General features: G+C 42.0%; 1 protein-coding gene across 28 annotated transcripts in view; it reads right to left on the reverse strand.

The window, feature by feature from the left end:
- Sox5 (SRY (sex determining region Y)-box 5) overlaps positions 1 to 20,953 on the reverse strand; it is a 953,863-nt gene that overhangs the window by 44,051 nt on the left and 888,859 nt on the right. For all 28 annotated transcript variants that reach the window (XM_006506931.4, NM_001243163.1, NM_011444.3 and 25 more), the window contains one exon: positions 1,498 to 1,675. In XM_006506931.4, the coding sequence (XP_006506994.1) occupies positions 1,498 to 1,675 (178 nt within the window). The remainder of the gene's footprint in view (positions 1 to 1,497; positions 1,676 to 20,953) is intronic.

Raw genomic sequence — 20,953 nt, forward strand, 5'->3', positions numbered from 1 at the left:
GTCAGACAGCAGGCTGAGCAAGCCAGGGGAAGCAAGCCAGTAAGTAACATCCCTCCATGGCCTCTGCATCAGCTCCTGCCTCCTGACCTGCTTGAGTTCCAGTCCTGACTTCCTTTGGTGATGAACAGCAGTGGGGAATGTGTAAGCTGAATAAACTCTTTCCTCCTCAACTTGCTTCTTGGTCCTGATGTTTGTGCAGGAATAGAAACCCTGACTAGGATATAACCTTATACAATAGCAGTGATTTCACGGAACAATATTATTCACTTGTCAATACTGTTAAGTTCTGATCGCGGTCTGGGAAGAGAAAGGTCAAAATCTCATGAGAGTGTTTACCTCACTCCATCCATGGCTTTTACTATGTGCTGTTTGTTTGTTTGTTTGTCCACATGTTATTTAGCTTTGTGCCACATGTCAGTCAACTCTTTATCAAAGTCCTCGAGATTCACAGACACATAGTTCCCTGGGATTTTTCTTTTTCTTACAGCCTAGAATGTCTATGACTATACCGGTTCTTAAAAGTTCAGTTTGGGTTCTGCTATTTGTAAGTTAGTCTAGCTTGGTTCTTCCTGGTAGAATGCAGCACTCTCCTCTTTGACTACAGGATTATAGTTGTGCTCTGGAGGCGCCTTCAGTGTTTCTGAGTTATATTTTAACACTTCCTAAAGTAATCATGTATTACCCAGAGCTAAACTGTGCTACAGGCTTCCCAATCAGACAGAAAAAGTTCAATGTATCCATTGTGTATGGTTTTTTTGTTGTTGTTTTGTTTTGTTTTGTTTTGTTTTGTTTTTGTTTTTGTTTTGTGTTTTGTTTTGTTTTTGGTTTTGGTTTTTCGAGACAGGGTTTCTCTGTATAGTCCTGGCTGTCCTGGAACTCACTTTGTAGACCAGGCTGGCCTCAAACTCAGAAATCCGCCTGCCTCTGCCTCCCAAGTGCTGGGATTAAAGGCGTGTGCCACCACCGCCCAGCTGATTGTGTATGTTTTAATTCGTGTATGAAAAATAAAAATAATAGTGTTAGTTAGCTCATGAGGAATCAGTTACAGGAAAACCAAAGGTGTTCAATTGGAATTTCCAATCAGGATAAAACAGAAGAAAGTTCATATCTCATGGCTGATAGTTAACTCAAACAGAGTGTACTCCTCAGTATATATTCTACATAAATTCACACACGTCACAACAATAAAAATATCTCGGTGATAGTAAAGATAAGTCACTTAGGAGCAAAAATTTGGAACCAATTTTCACTGTGATTAATAATTTATGCCTCTTTAATAAATAAACTTAACAGGCAAAGTTTCACACTTTCAGATTGTCGGGGTCAGTATCAATCAGACAGGGTTAGAAATGTCACTTGTATGCTTAAACCAGACCTTGGGACAGCAACTCCAATTACATCTCCCTCATTAGCGCAAGCCATGTGCAGCCTTCGTACATGATGTCATCCAAATGCCGTGAATGGGAAATCAATGAGAACAAGAGAAAGATAACTTACCTATTGTGCTAACTCTTGCAGAAGGACTAGCTAATGCTGCCGGGACAGAGGCTTTGAGGGGGCCAGCCCCACTGTTTATTCTCAGAGCTGGCATGTGAGGAGAGGTGGGTGATGCAGGTGATTTGCCATCAGAGGTCTTGGGCTTAGCTGATAGGTTCAGTGGCTGGGCCACTTCATCCTGCAAGGACAAGGCAAGGCTGAGAGAAACATCTAGAAAAGCACAGGAACACAGCCTGTCATTTCCCATCAGTCCTCTGTACATTTGCTCTCCACTCTGAAATATCTGCTTAGCTGCTGACACAACGTCACTTTCAACTACATTCTACAGAGCCCTGGTTGTGCAACAGGAAGCTCACATCCCTGCCCTCTGCTACCCACAGGAATCGGTCTTGGGATACAACCCAGAAGAACTACTCTAATGGAGCCAATCTCCTATGTGCGTTCTCATTGTGAGACATTTTTGCACAGTTCATATACAATTATGATGATGGTCAGCCTTTTCTATTTGTTTTTGCTCTCTGGAACAGGCCAGCTAAATTTCAAGCATCTTTGTCCAGGTGTGGAGGTGGGTAGCACCTGGACCATCCATGGGTGTGTGGCTCTGTTCAGAACTGCTCTCCCCAGGGAATATATAAAGAAATAGAATGTTCTAAGAAAACAATCATGTCCTCTATGTTTCACAAAAGCAATTTTAGCTTTCATCTACAAATTAAAAACATAATATTATGATAACATGCATTACACAGACACCTAAATAAACACTACCATGGACATAAAGTAAAATCCAGAAGAGGCTCAAAATATTCACTGTAAAATCGCATGGTAAAAATACCTAAGATCAATTCAGTGTAGTTAGTGGCTTTAGTTGTTCTATGCTTGAAGAATGTTGCTGATGGAGAAGCTTCATCCTTAGTTCCCAGGGTGTTACACATATAACATTTATGGATGCAGTACTGCTGGGAAAGTTTCTGTTGCATCATGGGAATCAGACGCAGTAGCTCTACTCTGCCCTCATCATTGCAAACTATTCTATCTCTCTGTTATGCTTGAAAACTGGAACTTCCTGGCAATTGTTTATATCAGATTCAGTAGCACTCAAGTTTGACTCTAGAATAAAGATTTCCTTTGAAATATTATTTCATGAGTTAAGAGTAATGTGATATTTATCAATTTCAGGAATTCTGTTTTAAAGTGAAATGATATTTAATCAAATAGGTAGCCAAGAAACATATGCTAATTGCTACAACTTTTCACTGTATACATCCATATATATCTATATATATAAACTTACATATATGTTTATATATGAACAAATTCTGGAAATATTTCCCACTACAATTAAACATGTATAGCTCTTAAAAGTAGACTAAAAAAGCAAAAGCTTTACACATAAATATTACTGCAACTTTTTGATTTTCAGAGTCAATAGAACTATCTGTCTGTCAGTCTGTCTGTCTGTCTATCTACCTATGGTGTGTGTACATCAACAAGCTATTAAAAATCATTTCATAAAAAAATTGTGATTTCTTCATCAAAGGAATGTAGTACACACTTGTGTCTTGAAAGGAGATCATTATTAGGTTATAGATTCCGTGCACTTAGAAACCTGTAAACAGACTAGGAAAAACTATTCTTATAACCTCTTTCTTAAGCTATGATTTGCGTTACAAAGAAAAGCACATCTTTTAAACCAATGAGGTAATTCCTATTGGCCATCTGATATCATTAGAAATATATAGTATGTTAATAGCTATTATGTAAAATTATATCCATTAATAGACTCTTGATAAGTAGAGAAATGAGATTGCTCCCTTGATGGGGAAATATGACTTGGAACCATTCATTTTTCTACTTAAAAAGGTACAGAGGCCAAAGTATCCCTGTCCTACTGAGTGTGAAACGCTCCGTTGAGCTCTTCACATAGAACCTACAGATAGGTCAGTTGGGAGGAACTCGAAGTAATGTGTGTCCATTGAATCAATATATAGTGCATATATATTAGAGCTGTGCATAGGCCAGCACTGCCTATAGAACCCGGGAACTGATTTCAAGGTCAACTGTTGCTGATGCTTGGAGTTGGGTCCTAGCAACCTGGGTTTAAAGAAGTCTTTCCCAGTGATTCTGATGTACTCTAAAGGTTGACAGCTATTGACTTATAAAGAAGGCAACTTTAAAAGATTATACCAGGTTTCAGAAAGCTTATCCAATGGAAGGGCACACAATTTAAAATATGCAATATGACTACAGTCTTCAACCTTTGGTTTAGAGATATACCAATAAAATTAGAAACAGTGTTTGGGTAAAAGCTTAGTGCTACAAAGGTTGGCCAGGTGAGAGAGGTGGGGCAGGGAGCTCTGGGATAAGAATCTATACTTCTTCATCAATTGACTCTAGTATCCTGACAGCCTGGTAGATTATTAATGCTGCTTTGGGTGTAGCTATAAACATCCCATGTGTTCCTCCCCTGCTATGTTTATGCTCTGTGTAAGGCTCTTGGCTTCAGTGGCAGCCCTGGACATCCTTAGGATGGGATCAACAGCTCTTTTTTTATGTTTGTTGAATTATATTTTATTTATTATTGTGAGAGGAGTACATGTTCTATAGTACTTGGTGGTAGTGGGGTGGGGGCAGTCAGAAGATATCTTTGTATCGAAGTCGGATCATCAGGCCTGCCTGGCAAGGGCATTGACCACGATACCATTATGTTAGTCCTGCCACTTGTATTCTCTGACTTGTGTGGTTCTCTAAAATTAGTTTATTCATTTTACACCCCAATATCAGCTTTCCCTCCTCCCAGTAACCCCTCACACAGATGTTCCCCTCTTCCCCCTTCCCCTGGGTCATTATCATAACTTACTCCCAAGTCCCCATCCAGTCTGTTACCCTTCATCCCTGTCCTGTCCTGTGTTATCTGCCCCCTCCCCCCAACACACACACACACACACACACACACACACACACACACACACACACACACACACAACACACACATACATACAAATCAAGTCACTGGCAGACTAGGCACATCCTCTCCTATTGAGGCCAGACAAGGTGGCCCAGGTAGGAGAACAAGATACACAGGCAGACAACAGATTCAGGGACAGTCCCTGGTTCAGTTGTTGGAAGACACCCATGAAGACCAAGCTACACTTCTGCTACATATGTGCATGGGACCCAGGTTCAGCTGGAGATCGCTTTTTTGTCAATGGTTCAGTCTCTGGGACCCCCTTGCTGCACCCAAGGGGCTAGGTTAGCTGACTCTGTTGCTCTGTGGTGTTACTGTCCTGTTCTGATCTTTCAGTCCTTCCTCAACTCTTCACAAGACTCCCAGCGCTCCCTCTAATAGTTGGCTGTGGGTCTCTACATCTGTTTCAGTCAGCTGCTAGGTGGAGCCTCGAAAGTATAACAGATTATCATGGATAGTCAGGGATTGATTCTTGCCCATGGGGTGGGTCTCAATTTTGGACAGTCATTGGTTGGCCATTCCCTTCATCTTTGCTCTCTCTTGGGATCAGCAACTCTGGTAATACATTTCTGGGAGAACTTTGGGAAGGTAATGACTGCCATTGACGGTGTAGACAAAGGATGGGAAGATAGGGCAGGGTATATTCTCAGAGTCAGAGAGGAAGTAGGGTACACAATCAGAGAGCACGCACGTGGACCAGGAAGATGGGTGACATTACCAGTGAACCTGAGGGGACTGGGGACCCTGACGTGGTAAAATGTCACATGTCTGAGCTTTAAACACTCACAGCTATTTACAGGTGCATGCTGACGGGTGACTCGACTGTTTTCGAACACTCTGGATACACTGGAATCTTCACTATTCCCTTCAAGGCAATGCAATGTCTGAGAGGCAAAAAGTGCAGGGCCCCAGGGACTATGACAGGTCGACAGTTGCAATTTGATAGAAATGTCATTCAAATTTGCCCTTTCAGTCTCCCCTCGACAGTATGACAGGCTAGTGGTGGATTTAATCAGAACTCACAGGCATGATTCAGATGCTGGGAACTGCATACATAATTTTGGCCCATGATATTACATCTCACAATTTGGTCAATTTTAATAATTTACTGCTGCTGAGATCATAAAGCAAGGGCCATTATTCATGAAGAACAGGAAACTTATAGAACCATCCCAATTTTCTATTAATTATTGTTTATTTGACTGAATAAGAATTCTACAGCATTTAACTGGAAGATGGGTTTAGCCTATGGCTTGCAGAAGGTGGTGTCCTCAGAATAATGGATATGGGCGTAAACATAGAAGGTACTACGATGTTTTCTACCTTGTGTTTCACTTGTAGTGCAACCTCTAGGCTTCCCAGTAAAACATACATTAAGATATAAATAAATAATTCACATACAAAAGATGCTAAGTAACTTCCAAGGTCAGGAAAACATTTGTCTCCCATCCACCAGCAAGCAGGGTGGAAAGCAATTTCTTTTGAGTTACTCAACCCATTGTTGAACAAGGTTGCCACAATGAAACTTTTATAAATGTTGTTTACTTTGTAATTATTTCTTTTATACATAAAATGATAGTCCCCGGGGTTTTATTTACTTTTTGAATAGCTCCAAATGATAAATGGTTTAGAAAAATCTAAACATAAACAGACATGTAAGCCGGGGTAAACATACTTCAACTCGTGGACGGCAGCTATTTACATTTCCAGATCTCATTACAGATCTTCCAGATCACTCGTTTAATCTTTCATACCACATGAGTTTTGTTTCTGTGTTGTCCTGACCCTCTTGCTTCTCCCTCTCAAGTGTGGGTTCACAGATGTGAGCCTCCAGGCCTTGCCCACACCTCTGATCCAATCAAGTAATCAACAATTTGTTGGAAGAACCTCTGACAGTGTTAGTGAAGCCTCGGGTTGGCTTCACCATGTCATGCTCTTTTAGCTTCCATGATGACTTTCATCCTAGAGTTTACGAGGCAGACTGGTTGCATCCTCTGTAGCGATGATCTTACTGTGTAGTTAGTTATGTCACGTAATCACACAAAGGACCACGTAAGCGCAAGAGAGTGTGAAGTCACACGTGCTCCTGCTATCTCTCACACTGGGAAAATGTTATGCAGTCAATTCATGCAACTTGGGGACTTCCTGTGATTCTCTATTGTCTGTGCTATATTACATAAAATATTTCATGATGTCGATATATTTAGACTGCTTTTGAGAAAGGAATGTTTCCGTCCAAGTATCATTAATTCCAATTTGACATAGTCTAGAAATACATAGGGAAGGACTCTTTTTTGAAACTCTCTTCTATCTTCCATTTGACTACATTTTTCAGCTCCCTCTCATTCTCCCAATCCCCTCCCCTTCATGCCCTCTCTCTTTCAGATCCACATCTCCTCTGTTTCCTTTCAGGAAAGAGCAGGCTTCCAAGGGATATCAACCAAACATAGCATAGCATGTTACAATAAGTGTCAAGACAGCCCCACTCCCACTGTTAAGAGTCCCACAAGAACACCAACCTGCACAACAACAACATACAAGTAGACAGTTTAGGTCAGATCTATACAGGTTTCTCAATTGTTGATACAGGCTCCTTGATTGTCACCCCAGTCTCTGTGAGCCTCTATGAGCCCTGGTTAGTTGATTCTGTGGGCCATGTTCTTGCGGTGGCCTTGGCCTTCTGGCTCCTATAATCTTCCTCCCCGTCTTCTTGAAAAGCAGTTTTAATTAACTTTCTTTGTAAGATTGGCCTATGCCATGTCTATAGGGGAATCTCTCCAATGTTAGTTGATATAAAAAGACTTAGCCCACTGTGAGTAGCACCATTCACTAGGCAGGTGGTCCTGGGCTGTATAAAAAAGCTACCAAAGCATGAGCCTAATGAACTAGAAGCATCGCTCCATGGTCTCTTCTGTAAGTTCACACTAGAGTTCCTGCCCTGATTTCCTTCAATGACAGACTGTAGCCTAGATGTGTAAGCCAAATAAACTCTCTATTTCTCTAACATGGATTTTGGTCAGTGTATTTAATCATGGTAACCTATCTGCAGAGAGAAGTTTTAGGAGTCTATTGCTGAGATAACTTTTAATAAGCTGCTGGTTCCTTCTTGTTGCCTGAGAATAGGAAATGAGCAAAATCAAAGCTGAGCTCCATTAATCAGCAGCCACTGAGACACGTCTCCGTGAAAGTTAAAACCTCACATTTTAACTGCTACGGTTTGAGAAGCAGAGACATGGGGCCTTGATCAAACCGTAGCCTGGTGAAGTAACCCTGCAGTTAGATAAGCAAGTGAACTGGAGGAAGCAGCGAATGTAGACTAATTTATAGCTATAAGTAGACTCAACAAATCCAATCCTCGGGGACCCAGGACAATTTTATACAAATAGTAAGACAACTAAAATTCAAATATATTTCAGACTGTAGCTCCAGTTCGGTTTATTTTTTGAGAACTTTACATTATATGTGCCTTCGTTTTGCTTTCTGTTGCTGGGATGAGACACTGACCAAGCCAGACATGAAGAGGAAAAGCTAATTCACTTTCCAGCTCACAGTCCACCATTGAGAAAAGTTGGCAGGAACTCAATGCAGGAACCTGGAAATGGGAACTGATGCAGAGGCCATGGAGGAATACTGCTTACTGGCTTGCTCCCTGTGGCTTGCTAGGCTTGTTTTCTTATAGACTTCAAGACCACCTACTGAGTGTGGCACCACCCACTGTTGGCTGGACCTTCTCCCTTTAATCTGTATTCAAGAAAATGCCCCCACAGACTTGCCTACAGCTCAACTGATGTAAGAATTTACTCAACCGATGTTCCCTCTTCCAGATGACCCAAGCTTGTGTCCAGTTGATAAAATTTAAATAGCACATACAGTTTTCATACTTTGAAAAACCCAAATGACTAAGAAACATAAATTTATTTTATATAAATATTTTATCTGAAAAAGGCGAAGGCTTTCTTTAGAGGCTGATATGGAGACTTCTTTCTCTCTGCTCTTTAGTCACCTTTTTCACTCCAAGGGAATTTTAGAAGTAAAAAACCTGAGATGTCAGTACCCTAAATTCTTTACTGATCTTTCCTTATCTTCATTCTTGTCTTTTACCACACAGAAGCATATTCATACTGTAGGAGCAATCATAACCCTCAGAACATATGTTTTCTCTTTATTTACCTCTCTACTCATTGTTACTAATAACTGTTTGTCTGGTATGGCAATGTCAAGGTGTTCTTAAATTCCACTGTCTTACAATTTTACCTAAATTAGTTGCTGGAAATCAAACATTTATTTGCCAGTTAATTTTTATATTGCTTGTATGGATAAGGGTAAGATTAAATAAACACAGTCAATAATCCCACATTAGGACTTGAGGGATGTGTTAGAGTTTAAGGGCACTGGCTACTCTTGTAGATGGCCTAGGTTCAATTCCCAGCATCTAAATGTGAGCTCATGACAGCCTATAACTTCAGTTTTAGAAGATCTAACATCCTTTTTTGGCCTCATGGGCACTGTGTATATACAAATATACATAATACATAAATCTTAAAAAATCAATAGTCCAAAATCAATCGACCTATCATTAATTGGGCAGTATTTTCTCCATTTATCAGTGGTTATTATATGATGAGCACTAGATATTCATGGATCTTATCAACTCAACCACCTTACAAAGTGTGTAGGACAGAAGCTCCTTCTCAAGAACAAAGCCTTGCATTCTGAATTTTACATTAAAAAATGCACACCCAGTTCCAGATGTTTTGGGTAGGCATGCCTTCACCATGGTGGTGATGCCTTTGAATCCAGATGTATAAAACGCAGGCCCTGAGTCCTGTAGCTCAGCTCCAACCAGCTCCTTTCTCATTGGCTACTATTCTCTATCTTCTCACAGACTGTAGCCTCCGCCTGATTCCTTTAACAGTGGATTCGACGCCTACAGTCTGGGGACCTTTCCACGAAGGGAGTAAGTCAGCACTTTTTTTTTTTTTTTTTTTTTTTACTTTGAGTTGCTTGTTTTTAATTAAAGTTAATCCAGCCATATTCACCACTGAATTTGTCATTTGAAATGCCCTCTGTTCCTTCTCTAGGAATACTTCAGCTGGGTATTTTCCAACTTTTTATTTAACAACTCAATGCTATGAATCTTAAACATACACAAAACATGTATATGTATGCATGCACATACTTGAAAACATAGAAAAGAATAAAGTGTACTTTTTATAATGTCATTTATATTTTATATTCAATTTTAAGTAAAAAAGGAGAGAGAGAGAGAGAGAGAGAGAGAGAGAGAGAGAGAGAGAGAGAGAGAGAGAGAACGTTTGAAAGACTTACATGAAAGAAATCCATTTTTCCTATACACAGCTCTTCTCTAATTGTCTCTGGAGTGACCCTCAATAGCACCTGCCTTGTGGTGTTTTGTGCCATCAGCCCCTTCTTATAATGGACAGAATCTTCCTATATAAACAGTAGGGTGCTATAGAAGTAGCAAGAGTATGGGTCTGGGAAGATGGCTCAGTAGGCAGAGTGCTTGATGTAGAAAGCATGAGGACCTGATTCTTCGTCCTCAGCAGCCACACTTACCCATAACCCCAGGGTGGGAGGTGCGGAGGCAGGAGGATCTCTAGGGCTTACTGGCCAGCAGGTCAAACTGAAACTACAAAGTTCTAGGTTCATTGAAAGAGACTGTTTCAAAAAATTAGATGGATAATGATTGAAGTGGCTATTTATCCACTTCAATGCCTATATCTGGCCTCTGCACTTGTACACACACACATACATACATACATACATACATACATACATACATACACACACACACACACACACACACACACACACACACACATATAGTACAGAGTATGACTTTAGACTCTAGTTAATAAAAGACCCTACAACTTCCCTTTTCCTATTATGATAAGTTAGATACATTGCTTGGTCATCTTTCCCTGTAGAACTCTTTGGGGCTGTAACCATTTGATTTGGGTGGCTGTCTCTACACTGTAGGACACGTGTCACTGTCCTTTCTCTCCACCTTTGTTAACCACCCTGCCTGTGTTTCCACGGCCGCTTGGCTCACTCTGGAGGAGTCTATCATTCCCAGTTAGAAGCTAAAGCTCCTTGGGAAGGCAGTTGACCTGGGATAAGGAGACTGAGTTTCCTTTGTAAGGAAAGTCCCCCGATTTAGATGTAACACTTTGTAGACCAGGTAGGCGCACCATTTGTTTATACTTTTCCTTCTCTTTTAATATTTCGATCCTGTCCTCCTAAACCTCACATTTGGACTTTGGTACTTTGGATTTCCCTCAATCTGAATACTCCTTTCCAAAAATGTTCTAGGAAAGTACTGCATTCTCATAATTTCAATACGTTTACTTCCACAACTGTTAGGTGAGAATTCCTTTATCCTGCCATTGCAGAAGAAAAGCCTCTTGCAGAAAGTCTGCAAACATTCCTGTGTGTGAAGGAACATGGACGAGAAGCACAGGCAATTGTTGGGAGCCGCCCCCACATTCGCCGTCACAAGATGGCGTTGACATCCTGTGTTCTAAGTGGTAAACAAATAATCTGCGCATGAGCCAAGGGTATTTTATGACTACTTGTACTCTGCTTTTCCCGTGAACGTCAGCTCGGCCATGGGCTGCAGCCAATCAGGGAGTGATGCGTCCTAAGTGAAGGGTCACTCCTCCTTAAAGGGGACGGGGTTTTCCGCCACTCTCTCTCGCTGGCATCTCTCTGGCTCTGCGCGCCCTGCGCTCGCTCGCTGCCTAAAGATGTAAACAATAGAGCACGCTCTGCGCTTTGGCGCGCCGGAGCTCTGGCTCCTAAAATTATTGAGGGGCTTTCGTTTTTGGGGCTGGGCGCTGGGCGCTTGCTCTCCTGGCTCCCAAAGATGTAAGCAATAAAGTTTTGCCGCAGAAGATTTTGGTCTGTGGTGTTCTTCCTGGCCGGTCGTGAGAACGCGTCTAATAACAATTGGTGCCGAATTCCGGGACGAGAAAAAACTCGGGACCGGCGCAGGGAAGATCCCTCATTCCAGAACCAGAACTGCGGGTCGCGGTGATAGAGGTTCCCGTAAAGCAGACTGTTAAGAAGGATTCAACTGCATGAATTCAGAACTTTTCAGCTGGGGAACGGCGGTAACCCGTAAGTATAGCTTTACGAGGTAAGTCTGATCTTGAACTTTCTAAGGAAATTCAAGACAGTCTATCAGAAGTAAAGTGAAAAATAGCTTTATAAGGTATGTTTGGCCTTGAACTTTCTCTAGTGTTAGAAGCCCTTTTGTTCCTTTTCACATGTTATCAAGTGGTTAAGGCAGGGCGGATTCTGGATGAAGTTCAGGACAATCTATCAGAAGTAAAGCGGGGAGAGAGAGTAGGAGCAAAGAGAAAATATGGTACACAAAATAAGTATACAGGCCTTTCCAAGGGTCTTGAACCCGAGGAAAAGTTTAGGTCAGGTAAGAATACCTGGGGAGAGATTAGAAGGAAGGAGAAGGAAAAAGAAAAGAAAAAAGATCAATTAGAGAAGCCAGTTCTTAGTAGTTCTGAATCAGATGAAAAGGCTATTAGGGCCTGGAAGGCGCTCTCCCGAGCAGGTGAAGCCACTGGACAATAATGACAGAGGCAGGCTCTTGCAGCCTACAAGGTCTTATTGTCCACCCTAGAGTTGTAGATCAAGATTATAAAGGGGAACTTCAGGTTCTCTGTTCTTGTCCTCAAGTTGTCTTTTCTATATCACAAGGGGACAAAATAGCTCAACTAATAATTTTGCCAAGCCTACATGGCTGTTTTTTCTTCCTCTGGTATTCCTAGAGCTGCAAGAGGGATTGGTTCTACTGAAAATGATTCTGATTGCTTAATAATGCCTTTAGATTGTTGTCAAATTTTATCTACTCACGTAGGGGTAAACCCTCGTGGCGTCAGGCCATTACAGGTCTGACAAATAGATGTCACGCATATTTCCTCCTTTGAGAGAAATCAATATTTACATGTTTAGAAGAAACCCACTTAAAAATGGGATTGTGGTATATACTGATGGATCAAAAACTGACATAGGTGCCTATGTGGCTAATGGTAAAGTGGTATCCAAACAATATAATGAAAATTCACCTCAAGTGGTAGAATGTTTAGTGGTTTTAGAAGTTTTAAAAACCTTTTTAGAACCCCTTAATATTGTGTCAGATTCCTGTTATGTGGTTAATGCAGTAAATCTTTTAGAAGTGGCTGGAGTGATTAAGCCTTCCAGTAGAGTTGCCAATATTTTTCAGCAGATACAATTAGTTTTGTTATCTAGAAGATTTCCTGTTTATATTACTCATGTTAGAGCCCATTCAGGCCTACCTGGCCCCATGGCTCTGGGAAATGATTTGGCAGATAAGGCCACTAAAGTGGTGGCTGCTGCCCTATCATCCCCGGTAGAGGCTGCAAGAAATTTTCATAATAATTTTCATGTGACGGCTAAAACATTACACAGTCGTTTCTCCTTGACAAGAAAAGAAGCCCGTGACATTGTTACTCAATGTCAAAGCTGCTGTGAGTTCTTGCCAGTTCCTCATGTGGGAATTAACCCACGTGGCATTCGACCTCTACAGGTCTGGCAAATGGATGTTACACATGTTTCTTCCTTTGGAAAACAAATAACTCAGCTGGGATGTAAACAAAAGTTTCCGGGATTGTGTGTTATTTCCATTCAGTATGTTAAATTTACTAGGGCAGCTAAATTGTCAAAAAGTCTTTTTCAGTATATGTTACAGAATTGGATGGCTGAATTTGAACAGATCCTTCGAGAATTGAGACTTCAGGTCAACTCCACGCGCTTGGACCTGTCGCTGACCAAAGGATTACCCAATTGGATCTCCTCAGCATTTTCTTTCTTTAAAAAATGGGTGGGATTAATATTATTTGGAGATACACTTTGCTGTGGATTAGTGTTGCTTCTTTGATTGGTCTGTAAGCCTAAGGCCTAAACTAGGAGAGACAAGGTGGTTATTGCCCAGGCGCTTGCAGGACTAAAACATGGAGCTTCCCCTGATATATCTATGCTTAGGCAATAGGTCGCTGGCCACTCAGCTCTTATATCCCATGAGGCTAGTCTCATTGCACGGGATAGAGTGAGTGTGCTTCAGCAGCCCGAGAGAGTTGCACGGCTAAGCACTGCAATGGAAAGGCTCTGCGACATATATGAGCCTATTCTAGGGAGACATGTCATCTTTCATGAAGGTTCAGTGTCCTAGTTCCCTTCCCCCAGGCAAAACGACACGGGAGCAGGTCAGGGTTGCTCTGGGTAAAAGCCTGTGAGCCTAAGAGCTAATCCTGTACATGGCTCCTTTACCTACACACTGGGGATTTGACCTCTATCTCCACTCTCATTAATATGGGTGGCCTATTTGCTCTTATTAAAAGGAAAGGGGGAGATGTTGGGAGCCGCCCCCACATTCGCCGTCACAAGATGGCGTTGACATCCTGTGTTCTAAGTGGTAAACAAATAATCTGCGCATGAGCCAAGGGTATTTTATGACTACTTGTACTCTGCTTTTCCCGTGAACGTCAGCTCGGCCATGGGCTGCAGCCAATCAGGGAGTGATGCGTCCTAAGTGAAGGGTCACTCCTCCTTAAAGGGGACGGGGTTTTCCGCCACTCTCTCTCGCTGGCATCTCTCTGGCTCTGCGCGCCCTGCGCTCGCTCGCTGCCTAAAGATGTAAACAATAGAGCACGCTCTGCGCTTTGGCGCGCCGGAGCTCTGGCTCCTAAAATTATTGAGGGGCTTTCGTTTTTGGGGCTGGGCGCTGGGCGCTTGCTCTCCTGGCTCCCAAAGATGTAAGCAATAAAGTTTTGCCGCAAAAGATTTTGGTCTGTGGTGTTCTTCCTGGCCGGTCGTGAGAACGCGTCTAATAACAGGCAATGGTGTCTGTTGTGATGTTCATCCCTTGAGGGAGTAACAGAGCCACTCGTTGCATGAGGCGGTAACAAACAGAGGGTGTTTCACACCCAACTCTGTTTAAACTCAGAGTCTCTAACAATGTCATAAGCCTAACAGTAATGGTCCCTTTGGTTTCTGCTGGTTATTATGTCTGGATAACGTGTACCAACTTCTAAAGTCAAAAATGAACCTCAACCATGAGGCGAGGAAACAGAGGGCAGCAATATGGGATGCGAGTCGCCAGGTCAGCTTCTCCTCTTAGCCTCTGCTTGCAAATTTCCAGAGGCTTTGAAAATGCTTTAAAGTGAAAGTTAAGAAATGTGCAGTACATCCCCATGATGACTAGTGGTTACTGGTGGTTACTAGATAGCTCATGTCCCTGTCATTCACTGTTGCATAGGGGGGTGTCCAAGTTGTCATAGAGGGACTGGATTCCCACACACATGAGCAATCACTGGAGTTCACTGATTTACAAACCATGGGACATGGGAGCAACAGTGATCAGTTCCATCACCAACTCTGCACTGGGGACACAAGCATCTGTCACTAGACCTGAATGCATAAACTGATAACACTGGATGTCAGCTAGAAAAGGATTTAATATCAGACAGACAGGAAGACATTCTAAATATCATGGAGTGAGTTGCAGCTGACCCACTGAACTTGGAGGGCTGAAAATGATCCTAAGAAGGGGGGGAGGTCTATCATTCAGACAACCATCCATAACCAAAAATCAGATTAAAATGTGGATGAGCTATAATCCTGAAACAAAGTAAGACAGAAGATCTGGAATGAGCTCGGAAGTCTCAACAATTTCTTTTCAGAAATTATCAATAGTCTCTTATGGCTGAGGTTTCTGCTAGACCTTAAGGGGGTGTTTAGGCATAAGCAAACTGACTGTTACTAGGTAGCAACCTGGGAGGGGAGTAGGTATAATCATGTACCAGCAATTTGATAAAACCCCAGTCAGTTTCATGAAAGGCCTCTATTCTGGGCTCACATACCCATATGTGTGAGTCCTTGGGGCAACAATCCCCAGTGGTCTAGTGAGCCACTGTGACAGGCTGCTTAATGCTAAGCGGCAGTTACAACAGTTAACTGATGTCTTATAGTTTGGGAGACTTTTATGAGAATCAAATTGTCTAAGGCAGAGAACCCTGGGGAAAGATGGAACAGGCACACATGTGCGCGGGCACACCCCCCCCCACACACACACACATATACAGTGGGGGAGAGAGAGGGAGACAGGAGAGAGGAGAGAGAGACAGAGGCAGAGAGACAGAGCATAGAGAGGGGGAAAGGGACAGGGAGAAGGCCAGGGAGGCTGGGGCAGTTTCCTGTTACATCACTGATTTGATTTATATTGTTGAAATGAAGGCATCAGACATGAAATATTTCAGAAAGCTCTCTTTAAGTTCTCTTTGTGGATGATGCAGGCTAACCTATAGAAGATGATTTGCCTACCCAAAGAAGATGGTTTGTCTGAGATTTTGTATCAGCATTTCAACTTTCCTAATGCCCACAAAGGCTGCAAACAAAAAAATGGAGGAAATCATATTAACTGTTAATTAGGGGAATGGTTAACATCAACCATGAGCAACTCCTGATAAAGTGCTTGTTTTCTTCATTTTACTCAAGTGTTTAAAGATGGTTTATAGCTAAGAGTTGTTACATTTGCATGTCTATAATACACAGTGATAAAGCTGCTCCCCGAGGGTCACACAACAGGAGCTGTACAAACTACAGACTGCATCCCTCCAGCACGTCGGGGTCTTTAAGTGAAGTCCTGCATCTCTGCAATCTCAACCTTCACAGCCTTGGTCTCTTCTCTTGCCCCCAAACGTAGGTCTGAGGTCTGTGTGACTCACTGTTCAGAGGCCTCACTCAAGGGCCACTGTGCCAGATGCTCTGGTATCATGTTTTATTATTCTTGTGAGAATTAATCTTTTCAATGTGCTGTCTCGGTCTTTAACACAGCAATGCATCGTGGGAGAGAAACAGATTCGTTTGTACTCCAGACATTGAAAGATAGAACATTTTAAGACAACATGAACTGCTAAGGAGTTTTAATGGTTAAAGAAATATCTTTATAAATAACCTACAGAAAAAACTTAAAAAAAAAAACAAAAACAAAAGTGGGGGCTGGTGAGATGGCTCAGTGGGTAAGAGTGCCGAGCTGACTGCTCTTCTAAAAGTCATGAGTTCAAATCCCAGCAACCACATGGTGGCTCACAACCACCCGAAATGAGATCTGACGCCCTCTTCTGGGACATCTGGGGACAGCTACAGTGTACTTATTTATTATAATAAATAAATCTTTTTTTAAAAAGTGCCCACACTTCATTACTTTGAATTATTTATAATGATTTTTTTACAATCGTGAAGTTCATAAACTGCCATCCAAATCCAGTTGTTTAAATGAACTTTTTAGCACTTTTTGTCAAAATTGGAGTTTTCCTCATGTGTTGGTCCTCACACTTCTAGGATTGTGACAATACAAGGGGATATAAACTGAAGGCATAAGTGGTTATAATATTAAGTCCTTAAAAATGTTCTTAGGGATTTGATGTTAGTTTTTATTCTAAATGCTTTCACAAGGGGGACTGGGATTACAGCTCTGTGTTCTACATACTTTGTGCTTGTGGAGCTCTGAGCTCAATCCCAGCCATCAACAAAGCAACAGCGAACGGAGCGCCAGCAAGGACCACTGACCTGCTTGCAGATCGCTCCTTAGTCCCCGATGTGTTCATCAGAAGCAATTATTTTCCCACTGCGACTAACTTAAGGCGTTTTCCTCTTCCCTCCCTTTTATAACCAACATGTTAGAAGATAAATAAAAACGTGAACCTGAAGGCACACTTTTTACTGATTTCTCCCTTCTCTAGAAGAAAGTAAAAGAACTTTCTCATTCAATTTTGTTCTGACAAAAGCTAGTTCCCAAGAGGCAAATAAATAGTGCTCAATGAGCAGTTGCAATGCGTTTTGTTTTGGAGGACTATGTTGATGTCATGAGGCACATGCATAGTGAGTTTGACATGGTAAATAGTCACTAACGTCTGATGTTATTTTGATAAACAGCTGTTTTTTTGGTTTCTTTGCAGATTGGTAATTACTACTCACTGTATTTCCAAGCTGCCAACAGGTATCACCCCCAACATTTAAGGAAACCCCTGCATTGTGGTGGGATACCAGTCTCCACACCCCTGGCTTCTTCCCCTTCCATATTTACAGGCTGCAAAGCCCCTCATAGGCTCTTATTTATGCCTGGTGCTGAAGCCTGTGATCATCACCAGCCCCACTTCCCAGACATGGCCTCTGAGCTGAGAGTTCTGCAGCTGTCTGCATCCCGGAAGCTGTCCAGCCCAAGAGCAATCTTTTGAAAGAGCAGCCACAAAAAAAAAAAAAAAAAAAAACAACCTTAACAACTTACAATGTTCGACTTCATTTTGAAGAGAAAGTTATATCGGATATGGAAGAGAACACAATCTCAATTTGGGCAGCATGGATACGAGCCTTTACAATACGTTTATCAAACCTTGAAGCATAATACAAAGTGGTTAAAATTCCAAACACATTCACATACCTAAAGTTTATGCAGAAATACTTCTAAGGAGCACTGTAAAGGTTCCAAATGGCATTATTTTAATGGGCTTACTTTAAAAAATTGTGTGTGTGTGTGTGTGTGTGTGTGTGTGTGTGTGTGTAGGTAAGGATGGGTACCTGGCAATGCCAGTAAAGGTTACTAAATCCTATGAAACTGAAGTTACAGATGTTGCAGACCAACAAATATGAGTTCTGGGAACCAAATTTGTGTCCTCTGCAAGGAACCCGGTACTAAGCCACCTCTCCAGGTACATCATCAGGAGAAGGAAGAGGAGGAGGCAGAGGAGGAGGAGGAGGAGGAGGCAGATGAGGAGGAGGAGGCAGAGGCAGAGGAGGAGGAGGATAAAGAGGAGGCAGAAGAGGAGGAGGCAGAGGAGGAGGAGGATAAAGAGGAGGCAGAGGAGGAGGAGGCAGAGGAGGAGGAGGAAGAGGAGACAGAGGAAGAGGAGGAGGAGGAGGAGGCAGAGGAGGAGGAGGATAAAGAGGAGGCAGAAGAGGAGGAGGAAGAGGAGGCAGAGGAAGAGGAGGAGGAGGCAGAGGAGGAGGAGGATAAAGAGGAGGCAGAGGAGGAGGAGGCAGAGGAGGAGGCAGAGGAGGAGGAGGAAGAGGAGGCAGAGGAAGAGGAGGCAGAGGAGGAGGAGGATTTTTACCTACTTTTGTTTTGACATAAAACACATGTCATTTTACACTTACCCAGATCTTCTGGGGCTCTAGGACAAGAGCAACATTTCACGAGACCAAGAGGGTGTTGTGGAACTTTAAGCCACTAACTGGACAGACCTAGGGTTCATTCCAGGCTGGTGTTCAGTTGGGCGGGTCCAGGGGTATGCACAGACCAGTTAATCATGATTTAGAACTGACAACCTCAACAGAGTGATTGAGACATTCTCCTTCTTCATGACAGCGACAGGAGCAGCCTCGTGTTATTAAGGGATCCCACGAGTCACCATCTACTTATGCAGAATATTCTGGAGAGAAAGTATTTTTTCTCAAGAGATTGAAGGTGCTTTGTTGGACCATATATTCTGCCTATATAATATAAACCCAGGGTACAGGGCAAAGAAAATCCAAATCCAAGTGAAGAAAGCTGAGAAATGAGTCTCAGGTAGAGTTTGGTTTTAACTGTAATGATCTTGCCCTCAGAGAGTAATGATTCTCAAGTGACTGGTCTACTTAAGCATGCCATGGGACGTGAGGCATGGTGAGACTGATTTATCAGATCTTCATTTAAGAAATAGTCAATTAAAATAATTAATGTGTAGTGAACTCAGCTGTAATGCCTTATGTTTAATTTTTCACAGCCCATACCATTAGAAGAATAATATATTTCCCAGCCTGAATAGCATAAAAGATTTTTTTATATATCAACTACAATGACATCATTTAGAGGTGTGTGTGTGTGTGTGTGTGTGTGTGTGTGTGTGTGTGTGTGTGTGTGTGTGTACTAATGGGCACGCTTACCACCCACGTGGTAATTGTTGGGGCCAGAGTTAGACACTGAATGTATTTATTAGTCACCTCTCTAACTTAGTTTTGAGACCAGGCCTCTCATTGGAACTAGAATTCCTCCATTGCAGAATGCTTTCTGTCTGGTAACGCCTGGGGTCTCTTGGTGCTGGGGTTACACAGATGCAGAAAGAACCTGAACTCTGGTTCTCATGCTGGTACCCACAGCAGACTCTTCACCCAGTGAATGCTCTTCCAGGCTTCATGCTTCAGCTGAATTAAGGAGAAAACGCTGAGTGATCCTAACTTAGAGTTTTATGCTGCTTTAAATAGTGTTCCTATCTACTAGGTTAGCCCATACAATGAACCTGTCGCTGTGGTTGCTGCAGAATAAGACGTATTATATACACAATAACCTTCTCTATAAAAGTATTTATAACATGCAATGTTGCACAGTGTATTTTATATGCACATATACTATGAAGTTGTATCTGGGTAGAATTATATTAAATAAGTAACAATGTAAATGTCATACATAACTCAGCATGTTATGTTCCGCGAGGTAGATTACATAATGCTGTATAATCTATGAATAGATGTCATAGACATATGTATCATTAGATGTATGGCTTGCCTTTCTGTTATCTTAAGGCATTGTTTGGCATACAAGAGGCAGAATAAAAGAACCTCAAAAAGACAAAAACCAAGAAAGCAAACCAGTAAGATTTATCTTCTAAAGTTCTTCCTTGGACTATTAATTAAACAATGTAACCAAACCAGTAAATCCCCGTAGTAAGTCGAATCACCTGACTATTCTCCACAGGAGGGAGGCTGCTCACTTTAATATGGATTCTTAGTGAGCTAATGAAGCAAGTGTGTAAAATAGAAAGCCAGGTGATTAACCTATATCTGATCAAAATGCTGCTTGTATATTTTCTGGCCTCATGTATCCCATGCTATACTCAAACTTACAATGTAACTAGATATGACCCTGATCTCCAGTCCTCCTGTCTCTACCTAGCCAGAGTGCTGGGGTAACAGGCATGTGCTACCATATATTTTTATGTAGTGGTGGTGGTGAAACACAAGGCTTTCTGCATGACAGGCAGTCCATGCACTGGGATACAACACGCATTTCCTCCACCAAGTTTTAAGGGTTCACTGTTCCAACCACAGGGCATCCTCCAAGTCAAGTTTCACAATCAGAACCGAGGGCAAAAATTGCCAAAGTGAGGATGCTTCCTGCATATCACAGAAAGGATGTGCAAATCAGGCCCACATACACATGCATATTCATATGTGCATACACATGTACTCTAAAAGATACAGTGTCTTTCCATGGACTAGTCATCACAATTCCTAAATCCAGAGTATCAAGCCTAATCTAGAAAAATAAATACTGAAAATATCCTACCTCTGAATTCCATAATCTTTCTGGATATGGAATCTTTCTCCAGAGTTCAAGGATATGATAATTTTTCTTAATCAAAATTACATTTTGCCTATGATATCTTGAAATGCTCCTGC

Source organism: Mus musculus, chromosome 6, assembly GCF_000001635.26.
Source record: "Mus musculus strain C57BL/6J chromosome 6, GRCm38.p6 C57BL/6J".
Classification (NCBI taxonomy): domain Eukaryota; kingdom Metazoa; phylum Chordata; class Mammalia; order Rodentia; family Muridae; genus Mus; species Mus musculus.